The 20,576-nt window shown below is 37.5% G+C and overlaps 1 protein-coding gene and 1 pseudogene across 1 annotated transcript; one reads left to right on the forward strand and one right to left on the reverse strand.

The window, feature by feature from the left end:
- The first annotated feature begins 372 nt into the window (after positions 1 to 372).
- On the forward strand, positions 373 to 5,244 carry LOC147548979 (uncharacterized; annotated as a pseudogene).
- A 9,377-nt stretch (positions 5,245 to 14,621) lies between these two features.
- On the reverse strand, positions 14,622 to 17,621 carry LOC147548980 (U-box domain-containing protein 45-like). Its single transcript, XM_086672660.1, has 2 exons — positions 17,031 to 17,621; positions 14,622 to 15,637 (listed from the first exon to the last, which is right to left on the reverse strand). The coding sequence occupies exons 1-2, from the start codon at positions 17,306 to 17,308 to the stop codon at positions 14,794 to 14,796; spliced, it is 1,122 nt and encodes a 373-aa protein (XP_086528786.1). The 5' UTR covers positions 17,309 to 17,621; the 3' UTR covers positions 14,622 to 14,793.
- Between the last annotated feature and the right edge of the window lie 2,955 nt (positions 17,622 to 20,576).

Below are 20,576 nucleotides of genomic sequence, written 5' to 3' on the forward strand. Positions count from 1 at the left end.
ATCATTGACGGAGGAGCTACTGGTCGGGGCAGAGGACGTCGCAGTGCTCGCACCCGAGGAGGTGGTAGAGGTCAAGGTATTTTAGCTGAGGTAAGGGGGTCTGCAGGACTAGAGGATTTACAGTCACAGTCAGAGGATCATACATGCTCAAATCCTAATCTGAGTGGAGGGCCAACTCTTACCATAGGAGTTGAGGAATTACGCAATATTGTTGACATCACTGTGCATGCTGCAATGCGGGCTAATGAGATCCCACAACATTCAACACCGGTTAGACAGGGACGCCTTGCAGAACTGGCACTAGAAGTTATTGTGAATCAGCGACAACAAGTTGAGATGACGTGGTTGCAGTACTATCACGAGTTTCAGTAGATGGGGACACCAAAATTTGATGGGACTATAGGGCCTATAGAGGCATATGAGTGGTGCAAGGAGATAGAGAGGATGTTCGTAGCATTTGATTGCTTTGAGGTGTATAAGCAACGAATGATGGTATTTCAGTTAAAGAAGAATGCAACTAATTGGTGGGACACTCAGTCTAGGTTGGTGGATCCGTTGAGGTGCACTTGGGAAGAATTTAAGAATGCCTTCATGGAAAGTTTTGTTCCTTTCTCAGCTCGACATACATTTAAGAGGGAATTTCAAGACTTTAAACAAGGAGAGAATCAGTCCGTATTGGAGTATGAGAATGAGTTTCACAAACTCTCCCTCTTTGCTAGTCAACTAATCCCCACAGAGGAGGAAAAGATTGAGAGGTTGTAAATGGGTTGCGTGACACATTGCTAGGTACATTGTTGGGCAACCTAGTTCCGACACCTATCAGAAGGTGGTTTCTTGTGCTAAGGTCCACGATGCTCGGATACAGGAGGCAAAGAAGCAGAGAGGAATCAAAGTGGAAGGTAAAGGTGAACAAAAGGGAAATGGTAGAAATTTTGGGAAGGTTGGATGGAATCAGCGCAATGACTATAATGGTCAATGGGATGGCAAGAGGCCTCGTATAGACTGAGATGATAGAGTAGTGGTAGCAACTGGTGGACAACTGGAACCACTGAATGGCAAATAGGGGAGACAAAGGGTTTTCCAAAGAACTTGTTACACTTGTCATGGGCAGGGTCATAGAGCAGCTGATTGTCCGAAGAAGAATGGGGCTCGAACTGGTAATCAAGGGCACCAACATGATTATAATCAGCAAGGGAGGTTGCAGGGATGTGGTCAGTAGCTGCAGCTGAATGTCGTAGTTCCTAGAGATGTTGGAGCACCTGCTGAGGTGGTCGAATGTACCTTTCCTATTCAAAGCAATCTGGGAAGAGTATTATTTGATCCTAGTGCTATGGGTACCTTTATTTTTTATTCTTTTGTACGCACTTTGCCTATTGTGTTAGATCGAGGTGTGCGCCTTTTTATTGTGTCGTCACCTTAGGGTGGGTCTATGTGATAGACCACATTTGTCAAGGGTGCATTATTAAGTTAGGTGAACAAGAGTTTGCTTTGGACCTCTTTGTACTTCAGTTACTTTACTATGATGTCATCCTAGGCATGGATTGGCTTGCTTCATATCATACCCTTGTGGACTGTTTTGCCAAGACGGTTACATTCTCTCTTCCGGGTGAAGAGGTGTTGGTTGTCCGTGGACTTACGAGACAGATGAGGGAGATGCACTTCGGTAACGTGGAACTGATAGAGCAATCGGTAATGGGTAAGATGCTAGAGAAGATTGACGTGGTATGTGAGTACCATGGGGTGTTCAGCGATATACCATGGTTGCCACCGCGCAGAGAGTTTGATTTTTGCATAGAGTTGGAACCGGGTACTGCACCGATAGCTAGAACTCATTACCGAATGGCTTCAGTTGAACTACGTGAACTCAAGGACCAGATTCAACAGTTACTTGGTCTGGGCTTCATATGCCAGAGTAGCTCCCCGTGGGGCAGGGGCGGGCCCACATAGGGGCCCGTGGGGGCGCAGACCCCCACAGACCCAAATGTGGGCTCTTTTAGTTTATAGAGAATGGGAGGTGCTTCTAGAGTAATTTATGATCAGCCAACCAGTAATGAAAAGACCAGCTCAATATTATTAACAATTTTGTTTTAGTTAAAAGATTCCATGGCCCACCACTTTTTTAAAAAGATTTCGTTTACTTTAACTAAATCCATTCAACCATTAAATAGGCAACTGATTTCGTTTACTTTAACTAAATCCATCCAACCATTAAATAGGCAACTTTCTTAACGGTGTACCTCTTATTCTCCATTCAATAGGCAACTTTCTTAACGGTGCACTGATTAGGCCATTACATCACTAACCACCGGCAACCATAAAACAAAAAATTTCTTCAGTCCCTAACTCTTTTTCTTTCTTTTTTTTTTGAGAAAACTCCTAAATTCTGAAATTCTGTATAATTGTTGTTTCTATTTTACCTTCCAATCTACCATTATATACTAAAATCCTAATTTTAACCTAAATAAGAAACAAACAAAGATATAGAAGTTATAAATTTTAGTATTCGTGTTCTCTTGCAAAACCGTAGTCTCATTTTTTTTTTGTCATGACATCAAAGAAATCATGAAGAGATATTTTAAACGAAAAGTTATAAATGAATCTTCATCACAATTCAAGAAGCCTCATAATTGTTCACAAGAAAAGAACAAAGACAAGAACCTTATTATGAATAAATAAAAGTCATTCTCTTATAGCATATGAAATTGTTATTTTTATTTTTACTTAAATGTGCCCCCACATCGAAAAAATCCTGGCTTCGCCACTGCCGTGGGGTGCGCATGTTCTTTTTGTTAAAAAGAGAGACGGGTCGATGAGGTTGTGTATCGATTATAGGGAGTTGAATAAGGTTATTGTGAGGAATAAGTACCCTTTACCGAGGATCAATGATTTATTTGATCAATTGAGAGGATCCAAATGGTTTTCGAAGATTGACTGCATTTGTGACAGATATGGTTCTTATGAGTTTTTGGTTATGCCGTTTGACTTAACTAATTCTCCAGCAGTTTTCATGGATTTGATGAACCGAGTGTTTTGGGATATCTTAGATAAGTTTGTCATTGTATTTATCGATGATATCCTTATCTACTCCAGAAATAAGGAAGATCATGAGGATCACTTACGACAGGTACTAGAGATTTTGATGGAGCATCAGTTGTATGCTAAGTTCGAGAAGTGTGAATTTTGGCAAGAAGAAGTAAAGTTCTTGGGTCATGTTATTTCTAGCATTGGAGTACTAGTCGACCCTTCTAAGGTCGGGGCAGTGCTTAATTGGAAGCAACCCCACATCAGTGACGGAGGTTCGTAGTTTTCTAGGTTTGGCTGGATATTATCGACGGTTTATCAAGGGATTCTCGAGTATTGCAGAGCCTTAGACGAACCTAACTAAGAAGCAAGTTCCGTTTCGATGGTCTACAGAGTGTGATCAGGCATTTCAATAACTGAAGACGAGAATGACTACTGCATCTGTTTTGACCATTCCTAAGAGCGGTGTTCGGTTGGTGATTTACACTGATGCATCCATTCAGGGTCTGGGTTGTGTTCTAATGCAGAGTGATAAGGTGGTTGCCTATGCTTTGAGGCAGTTGAGACTGCATGAGCGAAATTACCCAACTCACGACTTGGAGTTGGCGGCTGTAGTGTTTGCTGTGAAGCTTTGGAGGCATTATTTTTACGGTGAAAAATTTGACCTCTTTACCGACCATAAGAGCCTCAAGTATCTATTTTCTCAGAAGGAATTGAATATGCGCCAACGTCGGTGATTGGAGCTAATGAAAGACTGTGACTTCACGCTGCAATACCACCCGGGTAAGGCTAATGTGGTAGTTGATGTTCTAAGCTGACAACCGAGGGGTATCGTAACAACATTGATGATGAATCGGTGGAAGATGTCAGAAGATGTGGCGACGTATGATATTTATGTTGTTGGGTCAGGAGTTGACTTGATATTTATAGGTAGTATGGTAGTTAGACCTTCTTTGCTGGGTTGTTTAGTGAATGCACAGATAGATGATGTGTGGTGTCAGAAACAAATATCTTCAATGAGAGAGTCAAACACTGAGTTCAGTATGGGGCAAGACGGCGAATTCAGATATCGAGGGAGATTATTGGTACCGGCAGACCCAGTGTCGAGACAGGATATACTACATGAGGCATACTGGAGTAAGTACACGGTTCATCTTGGTGGTAACAAGATGTACAGAGACTTGAAGAGGCAGTACTTGTGATCCGGAATGAAGAAAGATGTTGTTGAACATGTGAGGAAGTGTGAGGTGTCTTAGATGGTGAAAGTAGAAAATCGAGATCCGTCTGGACTTCTAGAACCGTTGCCTATTCCGGAGTGGAAATGGGAATATATATCGATGACTTCATCACGGGTTTACCGCGCGCGAGTCGAGGCTTTGACGCCATTTGGGTGATAGTAGATAGGCTGACTAAGTCGGCTCACTTCCTTCCAGTGAAGACGACAAATAGTGGAGATCGACTGACACAACTTTATATCAAGGAAATAGTCAGGTTGCACGGAGTCAAGTGTCTATTGTGTCAGATAGGGATTCATCCTTTACTTCTCGGTATTGGAAGAGTTTCCAGGCTTTTATGGGAACATCATTACATTTTAGTACAACCTTTCACCCTCAGACCAATGGGCAGACAGAGAGAGTCAACATAGTACTCGAGGATATGTTACGATGCTCGATACTAGATGTTGGTGGTAGTTGGCAAGATCACTTGCCTTTGGTAGAGTTCGCATATAATAATATTTACCAATCTAGCATTGGCATGGCTCCTTTCGAGGCATTATATGGGACGCCTTGTCGATCACCATTATGTTGGACAGAGGCAGGAGATGCTAAACTAGAGGGACCAGAGGTGGTTCGTGACACTTCTGAAAAGATTGCGTTAATTCAGAGTAGGCTCCAAGCAGCTCAAAGCCGTCAGAAGAGTTATGCTGACAAGCGACATAGGCATTTGGAGTTTATCGTTAGAGAAGAGGTCTTGTTGAAGGTGTCACCTATGAAGGATGTTTTACGGTTTGGTAAGAAAGGAAAATTGGCTCCGAGATATATTGGACCTTTCAGGATAGTTGAGAAGGTAGGCAAAGTAGCTTATCGTTTAGACTTAACTGCAAGTTTGGCGGGTGTGCACGACGTATTTCATGTTTCGATGCTTCGGAAGAATGTGAGATATGAGGATCAACATTCGGTGGTTGACTACCATGATTTAGAGCTCCAATCAAATTCATCATAGGAGGAGGAACCAGTTTGCATCGTTGATCGTAGAGAGCATGTGCTTCGCTGAAAGACTATTCCCATGGTTAAGGTTCAGTGGAATCATCAGAATGATAAAGAAGTTACTTAGGAGCATGAAGATGATATGCAACTTCTCTATCCTCATCTGTTCTTCTCGTCAGGTACGTTCAATTTCAAGGACGAAATTTTCTTTTAGGAGGAGAGATTATAGTGCCCCTACCAATAATATGGGGTGCCTATAACGGGTGAACTTGTGACCATCTAAACACCCTAAACCTTTTTTCCTCATTCTCTTTTCCTCACATAACCAAACAACAGCTTTGTAAGCTAAAGATGAAGAGAAAGTGAAGGTTCTAGAGAGATAAATAGCTAGGCAAAGAGAAGGAGAGACAGAAGAAGGGCTTGGAGCTCGGGGTTTTTATTTTTCTTTGTTGTTCTTGGTGTGGAAGTTCTCTTCATTGGTTTGCTTTAGATCTAAGGTAGATTTCTATCTCTCTAGGACTTGAATAGCCATTTTTATAGAATAACCTAGACAAACTAGATGACACTACAAACCCTAGATCTTGGTATTTCTTGAACAAAGATTAGGGTCCTTGAAACTAATATATACATAACAAAGATATACATTAGAAGTAGTAGATTTATCTTTTCCACACAAACAAATTTTTAGGTCACTTTGAAATCTCATCCATGTTTTAGATTTTGAAGGAAATTTACCCTAATGACAAAGTTGATGAACCATACAACCTCTATTAACATCCGCATGCTACATTCATGCACTACAATGATAATTACGGCTAAACCTTTTATTTACCATGATTTTAGTATATAACTCTAATAATTAGATGTCTCTCACTATTGGACAATATTCTTTATGTTGATACATGAACATATGCTAGAACTCAACATGATATGAGAATTGTAGGCTATTATTATACATCGATTCATTACTTGCAAAACGTTATAGATATGAAACTCGTACATCGTAATATATTGGCGAATATAATTTTGATTTATGTATGTTGTGGTGTGACGCTATTTTATTCGTGTCATGTGATGGAGTTGGTGGAGGGTTGTGAGAGTTTTGTGATTGGTTCGACCGTCTCTATCGGATGGGCCTAGGTATGGAGCGTATGGGGTCAGCGCTAACACAAGGATAACCTTGTGGACCACACTCTTATACAACGTCGACACCAACTTGTCATATCGCTTTAGATATGGTCACAACTGGGATACTATTTTCGGACACCTTTATATTGTTTTGGGGTTGTCTATTCGTTTTGCTAGTTCTAGAAATTGTCCGTCAAGGCTTTAGAGGTTTCAAAATCTACTTGTTGGGGTCTAACCCAACCTCTTATTTTTCAGGACAAGGAAATCGGGAAGTGCCACCCGCTTGAGTCATTGTTAGCTTTGGTGGAGCTTCTTTAGTAGTCTCATTTCTTTCTTTAGGTAATTGCATCTCCTAAATACTTGTTTTTCCTTTATTTGATCTTGTCTGACATATGTGTCGATATTCTAGAGACATCATGCGAGTTTTGAGAAACTCGGTAAAGTTTCATTAGTTGATTTATTGTTACTTTTGAGCTTCATGTTCGATGTTATTTATCACTTTGATGAGTATATCGTATATGTTCACTGTTCTGCGGAGAAATGCTTTAAATTTAGGTTTTCATGGCGGTCGACGTGGAAATCTGGATTTAGGGTGTTACAAAATAGAAGCACATCTAGATGCCAAACAACTAGAGAAAACAGTTTTTGAATGAAATAATGAACCTCTTTACAAACGCACAGTGGCCCTGATTGTGATCTGCCATCAGTTGTGTGAAGAACTTAAATCAAAATATTTATATCAGAAAGATCCACTTGTATTATGAAAATGTTTAGAGGAAAGATATGGTCATTTGAAGTGAGTTATCTTACCAAAAGCCCAAAATGACTGGATAAATCTGCGGTTGCAGGATTCAAAACAATTTCCTAATATAATTCTGTATTGGTTAAGATAACTACAAATTTTGGACATTGTGGCTATCCAGTTTCTGAAGAACACGTGTTGGAGAAAACATTTTCCACTTTTCATAATCTATCATGAACTTACAAGAGAATACATAAATATGAATTTTAAATGACATTCTAATTTAATTTCTTGTCTACTTTTTGCGGAACAAATTAATATCGGGAAGTCATTATGAAAAATCAAGAGGCTCGTCCAACGGGTTATTCAGAAGTATATGAAACCTATATGACATCTTATGGACGAGGTGGTCGTGGCAACGCTCACAGCAGTGATAATAGAGGTGGTGGCTACCACTCTAAAGGACGTGGTTGTGGTAACGATCACTAATTAGACACCAGAGATGGTGGCTACCACTCTGGAGGGTGTGGTTGTGGGAACGGTCAAAATTGGAATGCAGAGATGGTGGCTACTACTTTGGTAGGAAGGGTCGGGGTTAAGGTCATGGCCGACGTGGACGTTATAATCACTCGCGTACTAAATCTCATCCATACAGTCGACAAGATAAAGGAAAAAAAACATTAAATGAACCATCTGATATGCAAACTAAGTAATGTTATAGATGTGGTATGACAGGTCATTGGAAAAGGACTTGTAAAACTGTAAAAATATCTGGTAGATCTTTACCAAGCGTAGTTAAAGAAATCAACGACCAATACAGAAATGAATCAGATAGAGATAGGTGATTCCTTCTGTAACACTAGATTGGATGTGTCTGATTATCTAGTTGATGAAGTTGAAATACATGATACTGAATCACATACTGAGTTATTTCCTATTGATTACGGTTGTAATCCTGAAGTTCCAAAAGATTGTGTCCCAGAAGATGAACGAGATATATATGATGTTAGCTTTAATCATCTATCTTCCGCTGAATTTGACAAACTACTTGATGAAGAATTTGACGAAGTGTTTGGTCATTTCTAACGTTTTCCCACAATAATGTTATATTTGTACATATTATTTTGTTTCTCTTAAATAGTGTAATATTATCATGTTCATATAATATAAATATGTTATAATTATCTTATGTCTTATTTTTGTGTACACAAGGTATGGATTGCAGAAATATAATATCGAAAGATGGTGAAGATATATGTGTAGTTGATAGAGGAACTACTAACTCTATCTTTCGAAACAATAAATATTATGAGACCTTGATGTTATACAAGGCTAATGAGATAACAATCGCTAGTTCATTTATTCTCATTGAGGGTTCTGGTAGAGCTACTTTAATATTACCACATAATACAAAAATAACCATTGATGACGCATTATTTTCAACTAAGTTGTTGAAAAAATTATTAAATTTTAAAGACATTCGTTGAAATGGTTATCACATTGAGACTGGAGATGAGAATAATGATACATATTTATATATTACTTCTAATGCCTCTGGCGAGAAGCATGATCTAAAGTGACTTTCGAATCTCTCTTTTGAATTGTATCTTGTAAAGATAAAAACGGTTGAATCTTATATTGTCATAAATCAGAGCTTTACGATCCTAGTGCGGTGACACTTTGGCATGATCGTTTGGGACATCCTGGATCTATCATGATGACTAAAATAATTCAAAAATTCGCAAGGACACCCATTACAGAACCAGAAGTTTCTGATAAGTAAGGATTTTACTTGTAAATCCTGCTCTCCAGGTAAAATGATTGTAAAATCATTTTTTAAAAGTTCATATAGAATCTCCTAAATTTTTTGAAACGATTCAAGGAGATATTTGTGGTCATATGCACCCCTCGTGATAATGCTTTTGCACAGTTACGAGCTCGAATTATTAGATTACATGCTCATTTTCCAGATTTTCCTATTAAAAGAATACATCTTGATGGGGGGCAGATGAAGTTACACCAAAGGCTTTTAATGCTTATTGTTAGTCAGTTGGTATTGATGTTGAACATCCTATAGCTTATGTTCATAGCCAGAATGGCATAGCAGAATCATTGATAAAACATCAACAACTAATTGCACGACCAATGCTGATCAAAACCAAGTTGCATGTTTCTGCGTGGGGATTTGCAATTTTACATGTTGCAGCTTTGATCCGCCTTCGACCCAGAGCGAATGGTTATTCGCCATTACAAGATGTTTTGGGTCATCAACCAAATAATACACATTTACGTGTTTTTGGGTGTGCGGTGCATATCCCTATTTCACCTCCAAAACGTATTAAATTTGAACCTCAACAGCGGTTGGGTATATATGTTGGTTTTGATTCACCATTTATTATAAGATATCTCAAACCTATAAAAGGTGATACTTTTACCGCATAGTTTGCGGATTATCATTTTGATGTGACAGTTTTCCCACCATTAGGGGGGGAAAATCCTTCTACATCGGATAGTAAAAAAATGATTTGTGTTGGCATACACAAAGTTTGTCTTATTCTAGACCCTCACACTAGTCAACCAGAACTAAATGTACGAAGGATAATAATACATTTGCAAGACATTACAAATAAACTATCAGATATATTTAATGATGCAGCAAGGGGCGACAAAATCATATATCCTTGTTGCTAATGCTCGTGCACGAATTAATATTAATGAAGGACCAGGAGAAACTGCTATAACAAATGAGTCGTCTAAAATACGTTAGAAGCGTGGACGACCAATTAGTTCTAAATATACTACCCCTAGAAAGAGGAAGAACCAATCACAAAATAATAGTTCTCTAGAATAAGACTATTAATAGTACACAAACACTTTCTGAAGAAATACCCCTTAAAGAGGGTGTAGCCCTTGATGAGGAAGATATACCTAATAATGAGGATATCTCTATAATTATAAATGTTTGAGAGAAGTGTGGGATAGAAATGAAACAATTATCGATGAGATTATTCTCTTTTGCAGTGGCAACCTTAATTTTGAAAGAGAAGATGATTATGAACCACACTCTATTGCGGAATGTCGACAAAGACCTGATTGGTCGAAATAGAAAGATGCAATTCAGGTAGAACTAGATTTACTTAATAAGCGTAGTGTTTTTGGACCAGTGGTCCCCACGTCTAAGGATGTAAACTCAGTTCAGTTGAAATAAGTTTTTGTAAGAAAACGAAATGAAAGTAATGAGATCATTCCCTACAAAGCACGACTTGTGACACATGGTTTTCTACAAAGACCTGATAGGAGAAGGAGAAACAAAGAAAGCGATAATGCTGAACTTCACCATAGTCGCAAGATGCATGCCTACAACATTATACTGGGCAGGAACTTCCTGAGAGAGTCAGGGGCAATAATCTCCATGAACCACCTCATGATGAAATTCCCAATCCCGTGAACAAATCTCATAGGAACGGTCAGAGGGAATCAAGAAATAGCCAGGGAGCGCTACTTAATCTCTGCTCAGGGCTGCGAAGAAGAAACCACTAACCCGGCCACCGTCGGAGGAGATAAAGTCTTCTATGAAGACTCCACAACAGACATGCAGGACTGAAAATTAATGACAACGTAGGTTACCATCAATATTTTTCTTTTAACCTTGCGAATAAAGCCGTTAGGGAGAAGAAGTAGCGCTACAAGCTACAGATTTTACTAATAAAACAAACTATTTTAGCAAAAAGACGATACTGTCATGGAGGAGTCCTAGTCAAATTCGCCTTACTTTGGTAAAAAACCAGATAGCTCTGGTAGCTAAGGCAACGACCAGAAACCTTAAGGAGCAGTACTGGTTAAACTGAACGTCACTCGAGTAAAACGGACCCCTCACCAAGGTCCCAAGAAGGAGTCCTAGTTAAACTTACCGTGCTCAATCCGGCAAAATTAGGTAGCTCTGGTAGCTAAGGCAACGACCAGAGAACCTTACAAGGAGCAGTCCTAGTTAAACAGAAGACTTTACTCAAGTGAAACGCGACCTAAACTAAGGGTTGTAAGGAGAAGTCCTAGTTAACCTACAACCCTGGGAAAGGTGACCGGGGGTACAAGGAGAAGTCCTTGCGAAACTAGTTATGCGAAAGCAGACAAAACAGCCCTAGTAACCCAAGCTACGACCAGGGGCACGGGAGGAGTCCCGGCGAAAACTAGTTGTGCTCAAGCCAACGAAACCAGCTCTGGTAGCCCACGCTATGACCAGAGGTCTAAGGAGAAGTCCTAGCTAAACTAGTTGTGCTCAAGCCAACGAAACCAGCTCTGATAGGCCACCCTACGACCAGAGGTCTAAGGAGAAGTCCTAGCTAAACTAGTTGTGCTCAAGCCAACGAAACCTGCCCTGTTAGCGAAAGCAACAACCAGGGGTCCAAGGAGAAGTCCTAGCTAAACTAGTTGTGCTCAAGCCAACGAAACTAGCCCTGTTAGCGAAAGCAACGACCAGGGGTCCAAGGAGAAGTCCTAGCTAAACTAGTTGTGCTCAAGCCACAAAAGCAATCCTGGGAGCAATAGCCATGATCAGGGGCAAAAACTAGATTTGAAAATCATCATGATTTTCGGAGCTATGTTAATTTGGGTTCTATTTTGCAGAAGGAAATAGATTAGAACATGATAGATTAGGTCTAACTTTCTTTAGTTTTTGCAGAAACGATCATTCGGAGCATGCGTAGTAAGTTTAGGAATGCTTTAGTAATACTAGGGCTTTAAAACAAGTAACTATTCCATGTCTAAGTATGCGCAGGTCAAAACAGAATAAAAAAGAAGCGTCAAGAAACACCCATCATGTACTATTTACATGTTAGACGAAGAAGAAGAAACAGGAGAAGAAGACAGGGAGATTACGTCAGAAGGAATTAATTCTATAGAGGTCCGTATAATCACTGCCATAAGACTACCATCTAACAAACGAACCAGGTACCCCACCACTTCAAAGGTCACTTGTCGGTCGTCGTTCAGCACCCCTCTCTAAACTATTAAAATTGGATCCTCGTCTTAAGTCATTTGACTTTCTAATTGATAAATTCAGGACGAAAATATCAGGTTGGAAACAGAAAATGATCTCACAAGAAGGAAGAAAGGTTATCATTAAGTCAGTTCTCTCCTCACTTTCAATGTTTTACATGAGTACCACTGATATCCCAATTGGAATCAATATTCAAATGGGAAAATTGAAGTTTTCTAACAAAAAAAAAAGAAAAAAATTGAAAAACTACTGGGGACATGATGAAAATACAAAGAAACTCCATTTCGTTAATTGGACCACAATTGTTTTTGCCTTAAGGTGGGTTGGGTTTTCATCCACTTGGGTTGGTAAACAAGGCAATGATAGCCAAAATTGTTTGGCGGTATCTAAAGCCCCAACGGTTACTTGGGATAAACTTTTAAGCTATGTTTGGCGCGCGGGAATGGAATGTGATTCCTGGGAATCACCTTCCCGTAACGTGATTCATGGGAATCAGATTACTGTATTTTGATGTTTGGTTTGACCAGGAATGAGAATTTGATTCCTGACATATTCCCAATTAGGTGTTTGGTTCGTATAGGAATATGGATGTACATATTTGTGAAAGTTCACTTTTACCCTTACTTAAATTACATATAATACACATCAACTTTTTTTAGCATAAAATATAACCAAATTTGTAATATTAAAATCAGTATTATTTTTTCAAATTCGTAGATATGAAATAATAACACGATACATCAAAGGGTTAGAATTTAAAGATAATAAATAAATATCTTAATAAAAATTTATCTAAAATAAAATTTTGTTCGTAGACCTAAATAGAAATTTATCTAAAATTAAATTTTGTTCATAAACATAAATAATACTTATTAATACCAAATCCTACAAAAAAATAAAATTGGTAATTCAATATTTTGTTAAGGATATATATGTCAATAAATATTAATATATGTGATTCCGGGGGAATGGGAATCACAAACCCACCTCCCCCTTGGGTTTGCTATTACCCCTTTTTGAGGGAATCACATTCCCGGGCCCACACCATTCCCGCAAGCCAAACAATGATCTGGAATGTGCTTCCCGGGAATCACATTCCATTCCCACGCCATTCCCGCACGCCAAACATGGCCTTAAGGGCTAAATATTTCCAGCAAGGGGATATTTGGAGGGCAACTTCATTGCCACTGTGGAAAGCTATTTTAAAACCAAGAAATATTTTTGATAAAACTTTAATCCGGCCGATTGGAAATGGATATGGAGTTAATCTATTTAATCATCCGTGAATCCAGAGTAGAGTTGAAAGGGTTGTTGCCAAAACCCCCACACTGGTCGGAGAATATAAATACAGTTGGTGATCTGATAGATTCGGTAACCAAAAGTTTGAATGGAATTTTAATTCGTATGCTCTTTGATATTGATACATAAGAAAAGAATCTTACCAATTCGACTACCAATGCTGGAAATAGAAGACAAATTAATTTGGACACCCAAAAAAGGTGGGATATTTTCGACAAATTCTTGTTATAAGGAACTATTGCAATCTTAACGATCTACATATCCCTCTACTAATTTCAAGTGGTCTCGCTTCTACAAAGACAAGTCTCTCTTAGATTAAAATTTCATATTGAAAATTCTCCACTTTGGTATTGATGTAGGAACAAATATTCATAGATTTAATATCCGACTCAGATGTGAATTTCCCTTGTTGTAATCAAGAACCAGAAACAATTGAACACTTATTTGGCGATTGCTACAAATTCCAGCAACTAAGGATTTCATCTTTTATTAGGCCAAAATTTTAGGGGGGGGACTACGGGAATTTCTTTATTACATGAGGCCTTACAGGTTGAAAATAGTTTTTAAACTTCTATGAGGTTTGCGTGGTCTTCTAGAATCATAGGAACAAACGTAACCGAGTTGTGTTGGATTCTACTCTATATAATTTCAATCGAGTTTGGAACTCCATCAATAAACACATGATACTTATGGAAGGTGGGAAGGTTACACCATTTATATCGTCAAATCTAATTCAAACTCGGATCTATCCAAAGTGGACTCTCCCACAAGAATCATTTATCAAAATTAATTTTAGGGCGTGTTCAATATCCGGATCCAGTTGTTCGGCAGTGGCAAGAACCAATTAAGGAGAGTTTCTGGCAGGTGTTTCAAAACTACTTTCACACGTTTCATCTGATTTGACGGAGGCTAACGCAATGATTTTAGGCCTTCATTTGGCGGCAACGAGAGGCTATAGTAAAATTATATTAGAAAGTGATGCAAAGAACTCATTGACAGTATTCCTAATACAACCACAACCCCTCATTGGCGTCTCACTCCTTAAAACGTGTTTGATTAACAAAAAACAAAGCTTTCAACGGAAAAAAAAAAAAAACAATTGTGCGCATAAAATTACCCAAGTGGGAGCACCCTCATTGTTTCCCCATTTCAATAAGCTACATGGGCTTAGGCTTAACAATTTCTGGAGTGCTTGTAGAATTCTCAAATCAAAATTTTCCAGTAACAATTTCTTCAATAATGCACATTTTTTCACTCATCACACCATCCTAAAGGATAATGTATCTTTTATTAATACAAAACATGGATATTCCCATAATTTACAACCATAATATACCACAGCACGAAGCGGGTAATTCAAAAAATTTCTGAAATTTTGAGTCGTAATGTATAAATAAACCTTAATAAGGCAAACTCTTGGAACTTGAAGTCAAAACCAAAGCCTTCAACCTACAAGAATCAACTGAACCATTAGCTCTTCTCATAATCGATTCCATATTTTTGTTTAAACTTTGTTTCACCATCTTCTTAATGAATTTCCTCCCTTCCTTCACTTCGTGTTGATTAATTGGTGAACCAATTGTTACTTCTGTTTGTGGACCAGAATGAGCTCCAGTTTTCGTTTGCCTTTCATCCTTAAACCATTGTAGTATCTTCAATGCCCTCTTTTGAGCTAAAGGACTTCCTAACAAGGCCACTTCAAGAAGAACTGGAACTATCCCTAATTGAACCATTTTCGTTCGTTGGTGTGAACTTTGGTGCGCAAGAATCATCAAAATATAAGCAGATAATTCTTGGCATTTGGGCTTATCTTCCCATGTCATAACTTCAATAAAGCTTTCAGGTACCATTGAGTCATTTTCGATAGCTTTCTTCCCCGATACTGTCACCACTAGGTTCCCCAAAATCGCTAATGCTTTATCCGCTACTTCTTTTTCGGTTGATAAGCCTAATAGAGTATGTATTACTCCATTAGAAATCAATGGGCTTACATTTTCTAACATAGAAGATAAATTGTATAGAGCCCATAAACAATCCTTTTTTGCTTCAATACCAGAATCTGAATCAAGAACTCCTATAAGAAATGGGAGAATCTCTGTAGAGGCAATGGGGAATGAGGTTTTGGCTAAAGAAGAGATTGCAAGAACTAGTACTGCAAAGTCATGCCTGGTTGATTTATCGACAACATCAATGTTTCCCGGCAATTTAGAGAGAAATCCAGCTTCCACTATTAAAGCTTTGTTTCTGAAAAACACAAAATACGAAGAGATTAGTCACCTTTTAACATCGGAAGTCGAATATATATCAACATTAAGATATAATTAACCAAAAAAGATGTTTAGTGAAAAGGTTAAAACTAAATTACAAACTTAAATCTTTAAAGAGAAGAAGTCAATGAGTTTAAGTAAAGAACTTGTGAAAGAATAGAGGTCAAATGGTTAACAATTTTCAAGATTGTTCAGATCTCTAAAAGGAATCTGAACTCTTAACTACTACATATAGAAATCTCATATTCTATATTTATACTGTATTTATCAAACTTAGATTAAGAAATAATTTAAAGTCTGAGCTTCAATTATTTTGTCTGAACTTTGTCCTAATAACTCTAATGAACGAAAAAATTATTCGAGAGACCATTTTGCTACCCACCATGGAGTTATTTAGACACACGGCGGATTTAGCGGCCGTCCTCGTGTGTGTGTGTGTAAATATATGTATAATTGTAATATTGGTTCAGGACATTAAACCAAACTTCACTTGATGAAAGCAAATGGTTCAGAATTTTCTGATTCTTTTTCATAATTAACTATTTGATAAATCATAGTACATATCAACATCAACTTAATCATCATTACTGTATGTCAAAGTCACTACGTCATTTACGCTATTAATTTATGACGTCTATTGAAGTAACCCTCGAATTTTCCTAAATTCAATAACATATTACATAGAATTGTTTTTAATAAAAAAAAATGTTGGGTAGATTAGCCCTTGAACATTCAAATTGGAGAAAAATAATAGAGAAGGTCATTTTGGTAAGCAATAACCGTCCAAAATCTTAACAAAATCACCTACCAAATCAAACTGGCTTTAACGAATTGTTTAATTCCATGCCTTAAAGTCAATACTGCAATTTGCACTAAACAAATACGTCCGTACCTATTTTTAAAATTCAAATCTCCGATGACTAACGTCAGATTCCGGCAGGAAAACACGAATAACAACTAACATACGCAGGGTGTGTACTACGCAAAATAACTCGATTTCTTCTTGGCTAGTGTTGTTCATGAAGAACTAATAATATCATACTTCTACTAACCTAATTTGGTAAAAATGATCAAGAGATCAAACTTACTTCATAAACTTCAAATTAAACCAGAGGATTAATGAACTCATTGTTGGACAGGTCTCTTTATTTGAGACTAAGGGTGTCTCTGGATTATATTTTACTGTACAGATTTATCGACTTAATCAACAATAGGTAAAGGTATGTAATTCCACATCTAATGTTTGGAGCACTCATTTCATGATTTTCAGATCAGTTGTGAATTCGAAACTTGAAACTTGCAAATAGAAATGAAATAACAAAGAAGATGTTGAATCAAATAGATGATTAAGGAATAAAATTGATACTTACGTATTAGTTCCATTAGCGAGTTCAATTAATGCTTGAATTGCTAATGTTTTACGATCTGAGACTTCTGAATCAATCATCGAAACAAGCGAAGGAATAACACCAAGTTTAGCTAATAATTTCCTAATTTTCAAATCATCTTTAGCTAATCTTTTGATTTCTTTAGCTGCCACTTCTTTTTCTTCCCAGTTTCCAAAGTTAAGTTGTTTTACTGATCTCTGTAATATAATTGAAGAGGGTAAAGATGAAGAAGAAGAACTTTCGATTCTTTGATCCTCCATGTAATTTGTTCTTCTCTTCTTCGAGGATGGTTCTTGTGATTCCCCTCTCTCTGGTTTCCGGAAATGTTGGGAAAGAAACTGGAGTTTTGTAGAGTAGAAGAAGAACAATCAAATGGAAGAATCTGATGGTGGTCGAGTGTCTGTTGGTTGTGATTTAATTAGAGGAGACAAATAAGTAGAGAGTTAGAGAGAGAGAGAGAGAATGAATAAACACCCGCTTTCTTCTCGGATTTGCTTTTTAGAGAGAGAGAAGGTAGTGAGAGAGAGAATGAATAGCACATGCAGACACAGAAACAATGGGATTTAATGGAACGAGGCAGTAGACCACGTTCTTTCTCTTTAATAATCAAATTCTGTTCAGATAATTAATCTATCTCTATTTGTTACTTTTCTTTTTTATGTTTAGAGAATTAATCTATATGTTACTCACTTGGAAATATTAAAATGGATCGACTCTTACCCCCACTAGTCATTTTCTTTTGTAAGATTTCCACCAAAAAGAATTTGACACTTTTAGTGGCGTTTTAATATGAAACACATCATGAATCAATGGACTGAGTACTCCAACTTTCACCATTAAGAGCAAGCCCAATGTATAAGAGGTTGGGCTCTCTCTCTCTACTTCTCTATCTCTCTAAGTTCCGACTAAGGGGAGTGATCCAGATTGCAAAAAGATTAAACTTAGAATGTAAACTGCAAATTGCAGTTGCAAAATGTCAATTGGAAACTTAATTTGCAAGCTTTGCAGAATGTAATACTGGGTCGTAAAATTTGCAAATTGAGAACAAAAAAACTGAAGTTTCTTCTTTAAATTTGAAAAATTTATTCTTCATCACCTTAAGATAATTTAGAGTTCTAGATCTGGTTGCACATTATCATCAACATCAACACAAGATTCATCATCATCAAATTTTAGGTTTCAGTCTTCTATGGTTTGTCATCATCAACATCAGATTCATCATCATTAGATGAAGAATACGAACCTGAACTTAGATTTTATCGAGTCAAATAAGATCATCACCAAACCTGAACTTTAGGATTCTAGCAAAAAAAAAGTTTTTTTGATTGGGGTCTAGAAGAAGAAAAGAAAGATTTTGATCTGTAAGGAGAGCGAAGAAGAGATTTGAGTCAACATCATCATCACGATTCATGATCACAAGTCTCTTTTAATCATTACTGTTTCAGATATTCTAGAGATTCATCATCACTCCCTCGAAGATTCGAAGAAGAAGAAGAAGAAGAGTCGAAAGGTTATTTTCTGTGTAAAAAAAAATGTTAGAATATGAGCCATAATATTTTGTCAATTTCTAGTTAATAGAAAAAGTTATTACTTGGTCTCTTTGTTAAATGGGAAAATCAAGTTAGAAAATCTATTTTCAACTGTTTGGTAGGATACTTTAGGTGTGAAAGTCGTTTTCTGACGGAAAAAAAATGTGAAAATTGCCAAAATTATTTCACCACCTTTTACATAGGACAACCCATTTCTTACTCACTATTTCCAAACTTGCATTATCTTTCCTCTTGTGAGGGTATTTGCTTAAATTCCCAATTCATTCTTTTCTCGCTTTCTCCCTGGCTCTCAGTCTTTCTCATGTGAACCATCCATCTGTCTCCCCTCTTGTGAAGGTAAAGAATACCAGAATCATGAATTTTTTGTTGTTGTTGTTGAATCTAGATTAAATAGTCCAGATTAGAAGAGAAACATTTGTTTTTGGATAGATGAGATTTCTTGCAGCTCTGTGGATCGATGGGATTTCCTGACCTAAGTTCTCTTAGGTTTTTCCTTTAACTTAAATTTTTCATTGAATATTTGGTTTTTTACTTGTGGGTATAGATAAATACATTAACAGAAATAATCTTCCTTAACCTTTTGAAGTTTTTTTTATTTTTTTATTTTGAAGTTTCTTGATTTTTACTTAAAAAGAGATGAAGATAATGATAATTTGCATGTTCATAGATTTTCAATCGAGTTGGTTTCAATCTCGATTTTCAATCGAGTTGGTTTCAATCTCGATTTTCAATCGAGTTGTGCTTCATAAATTAAACCCCTAATATCTCTTTGACGATCATAGGTTGGTGATCAAGAGATCACAGATTTTCAATTGAGCTGAACAAATTAAAACCAAAATTCTAAAGGCGTTCCTACCACACATTTAAACTTTAATTTCACATTTGAAAGTGATGATTTTTTCCCACGAAAATTACTTGATTTTCACATCCAATCGTTTACCCACGTAACAAACAGACCCTTACTTATTATAAATAACTTTTCCACCCAAACAACTATTTTCAAAGGCAGCGGCTTTAGGAAATAAAGAATAATCTCCGGGGAATAAATTCTCTAGGGAATTCACGTTTTTTGTATATTCTCGGGGGTATATTTTATTTTAGTCCAAAAATTCACTTGATCAAATATTGCCCCCTAATCTTCATCCTCTTTATCACCTTCACCACAACAACTTCCCACCAGCACCATTGCCACATCTTCTATTTCCTCTCTAACTCCCTGTTCCCCCCCCCCCCCCCGTCTCTCACTGACTATCTCTCTGTCGTTCTCACTCTAGAGCTCTCTTTTTCTTTTCTTTTTTCTTTTTTTCTCTCTCTCTCTCCCCCCTCTCTATTTTATTGTAGATCACTCTCATTATTTCTCTCGTTGTAGACATATTTCTCTCTCTCACTAATCATATCCATCTTTCTCGCAGTCTCTCTCTCTTTCCTTCTTTCTCGATCTGTATAAAGCTCTCTATGAAAACCACAGAGTTCGTGGCCACGAAACGTTTTGTGGTCACGAAATGGTAATGGTCACGAATTTGTTTCGCAGCCACAGAAATGGTCATGGCCACAAAATGTTACATGGACACAAAATGTTTCGTGGCTACGAAATCCTCGAGGAGGGTTTCACCAAAAACCCTCATCGATGTCAGGTTCCGACGAAGGGAACACTTTCCTTTGCCGAAGAGGTGTCTGTGTAAGAGAGGGAGATAACAATGTGAGATCGACTGAGAAACAGTGTGAGATTAAGAGAGAAATAATGAGTGATCGAGAGACATAGATAAAAAGAGCAATAAGGAGAGATAGACAATGAGGAATAAAGATAGAGATTAAGAGAAGAAGAGTGAACAATAAGAGAACAAAAGAGAGATGGTGCGAGACAGTGGAAGAGAGAGAACAATAGGATCGAGAGCAATAGGAGAGAGAGAGAGAGAGAGAGAGATCGGGAGAGAGAAGATGAAGATTAGGGGACAATGTTTGATCAAGTCAATTTTTA

This window comes from Eschscholzia californica, unplaced genomic scaffold (assembly GCF_041429995.1).
Source record: "Eschscholzia californica isolate CP2 unplaced genomic scaffold, dmEscCali1.0.p SCAF_3, whole genome shotgun sequence".
Taxonomy (NCBI): domain Eukaryota; kingdom Viridiplantae; phylum Streptophyta; class Magnoliopsida; order Ranunculales; family Papaveraceae; genus Eschscholzia; species Eschscholzia californica.

Bases quoted from the DNA above. Each gene is read 5' to 3' on its own strand.
- LOC147548980 (XM_086672660.1), bottom strand. From the start codon at position 17,308: ATGGAGGATCAAAGAATCGAAAGTTCTTCTTCTTCATCTTTACCCTCT. The intron at 15,638-17,030 runs GTAAGTATCAAT...TGTGTTTTTCAG, and splicing joins CTCGCTAATGGAACTAATAC to AAACAAAGCTTTAATAGTGG.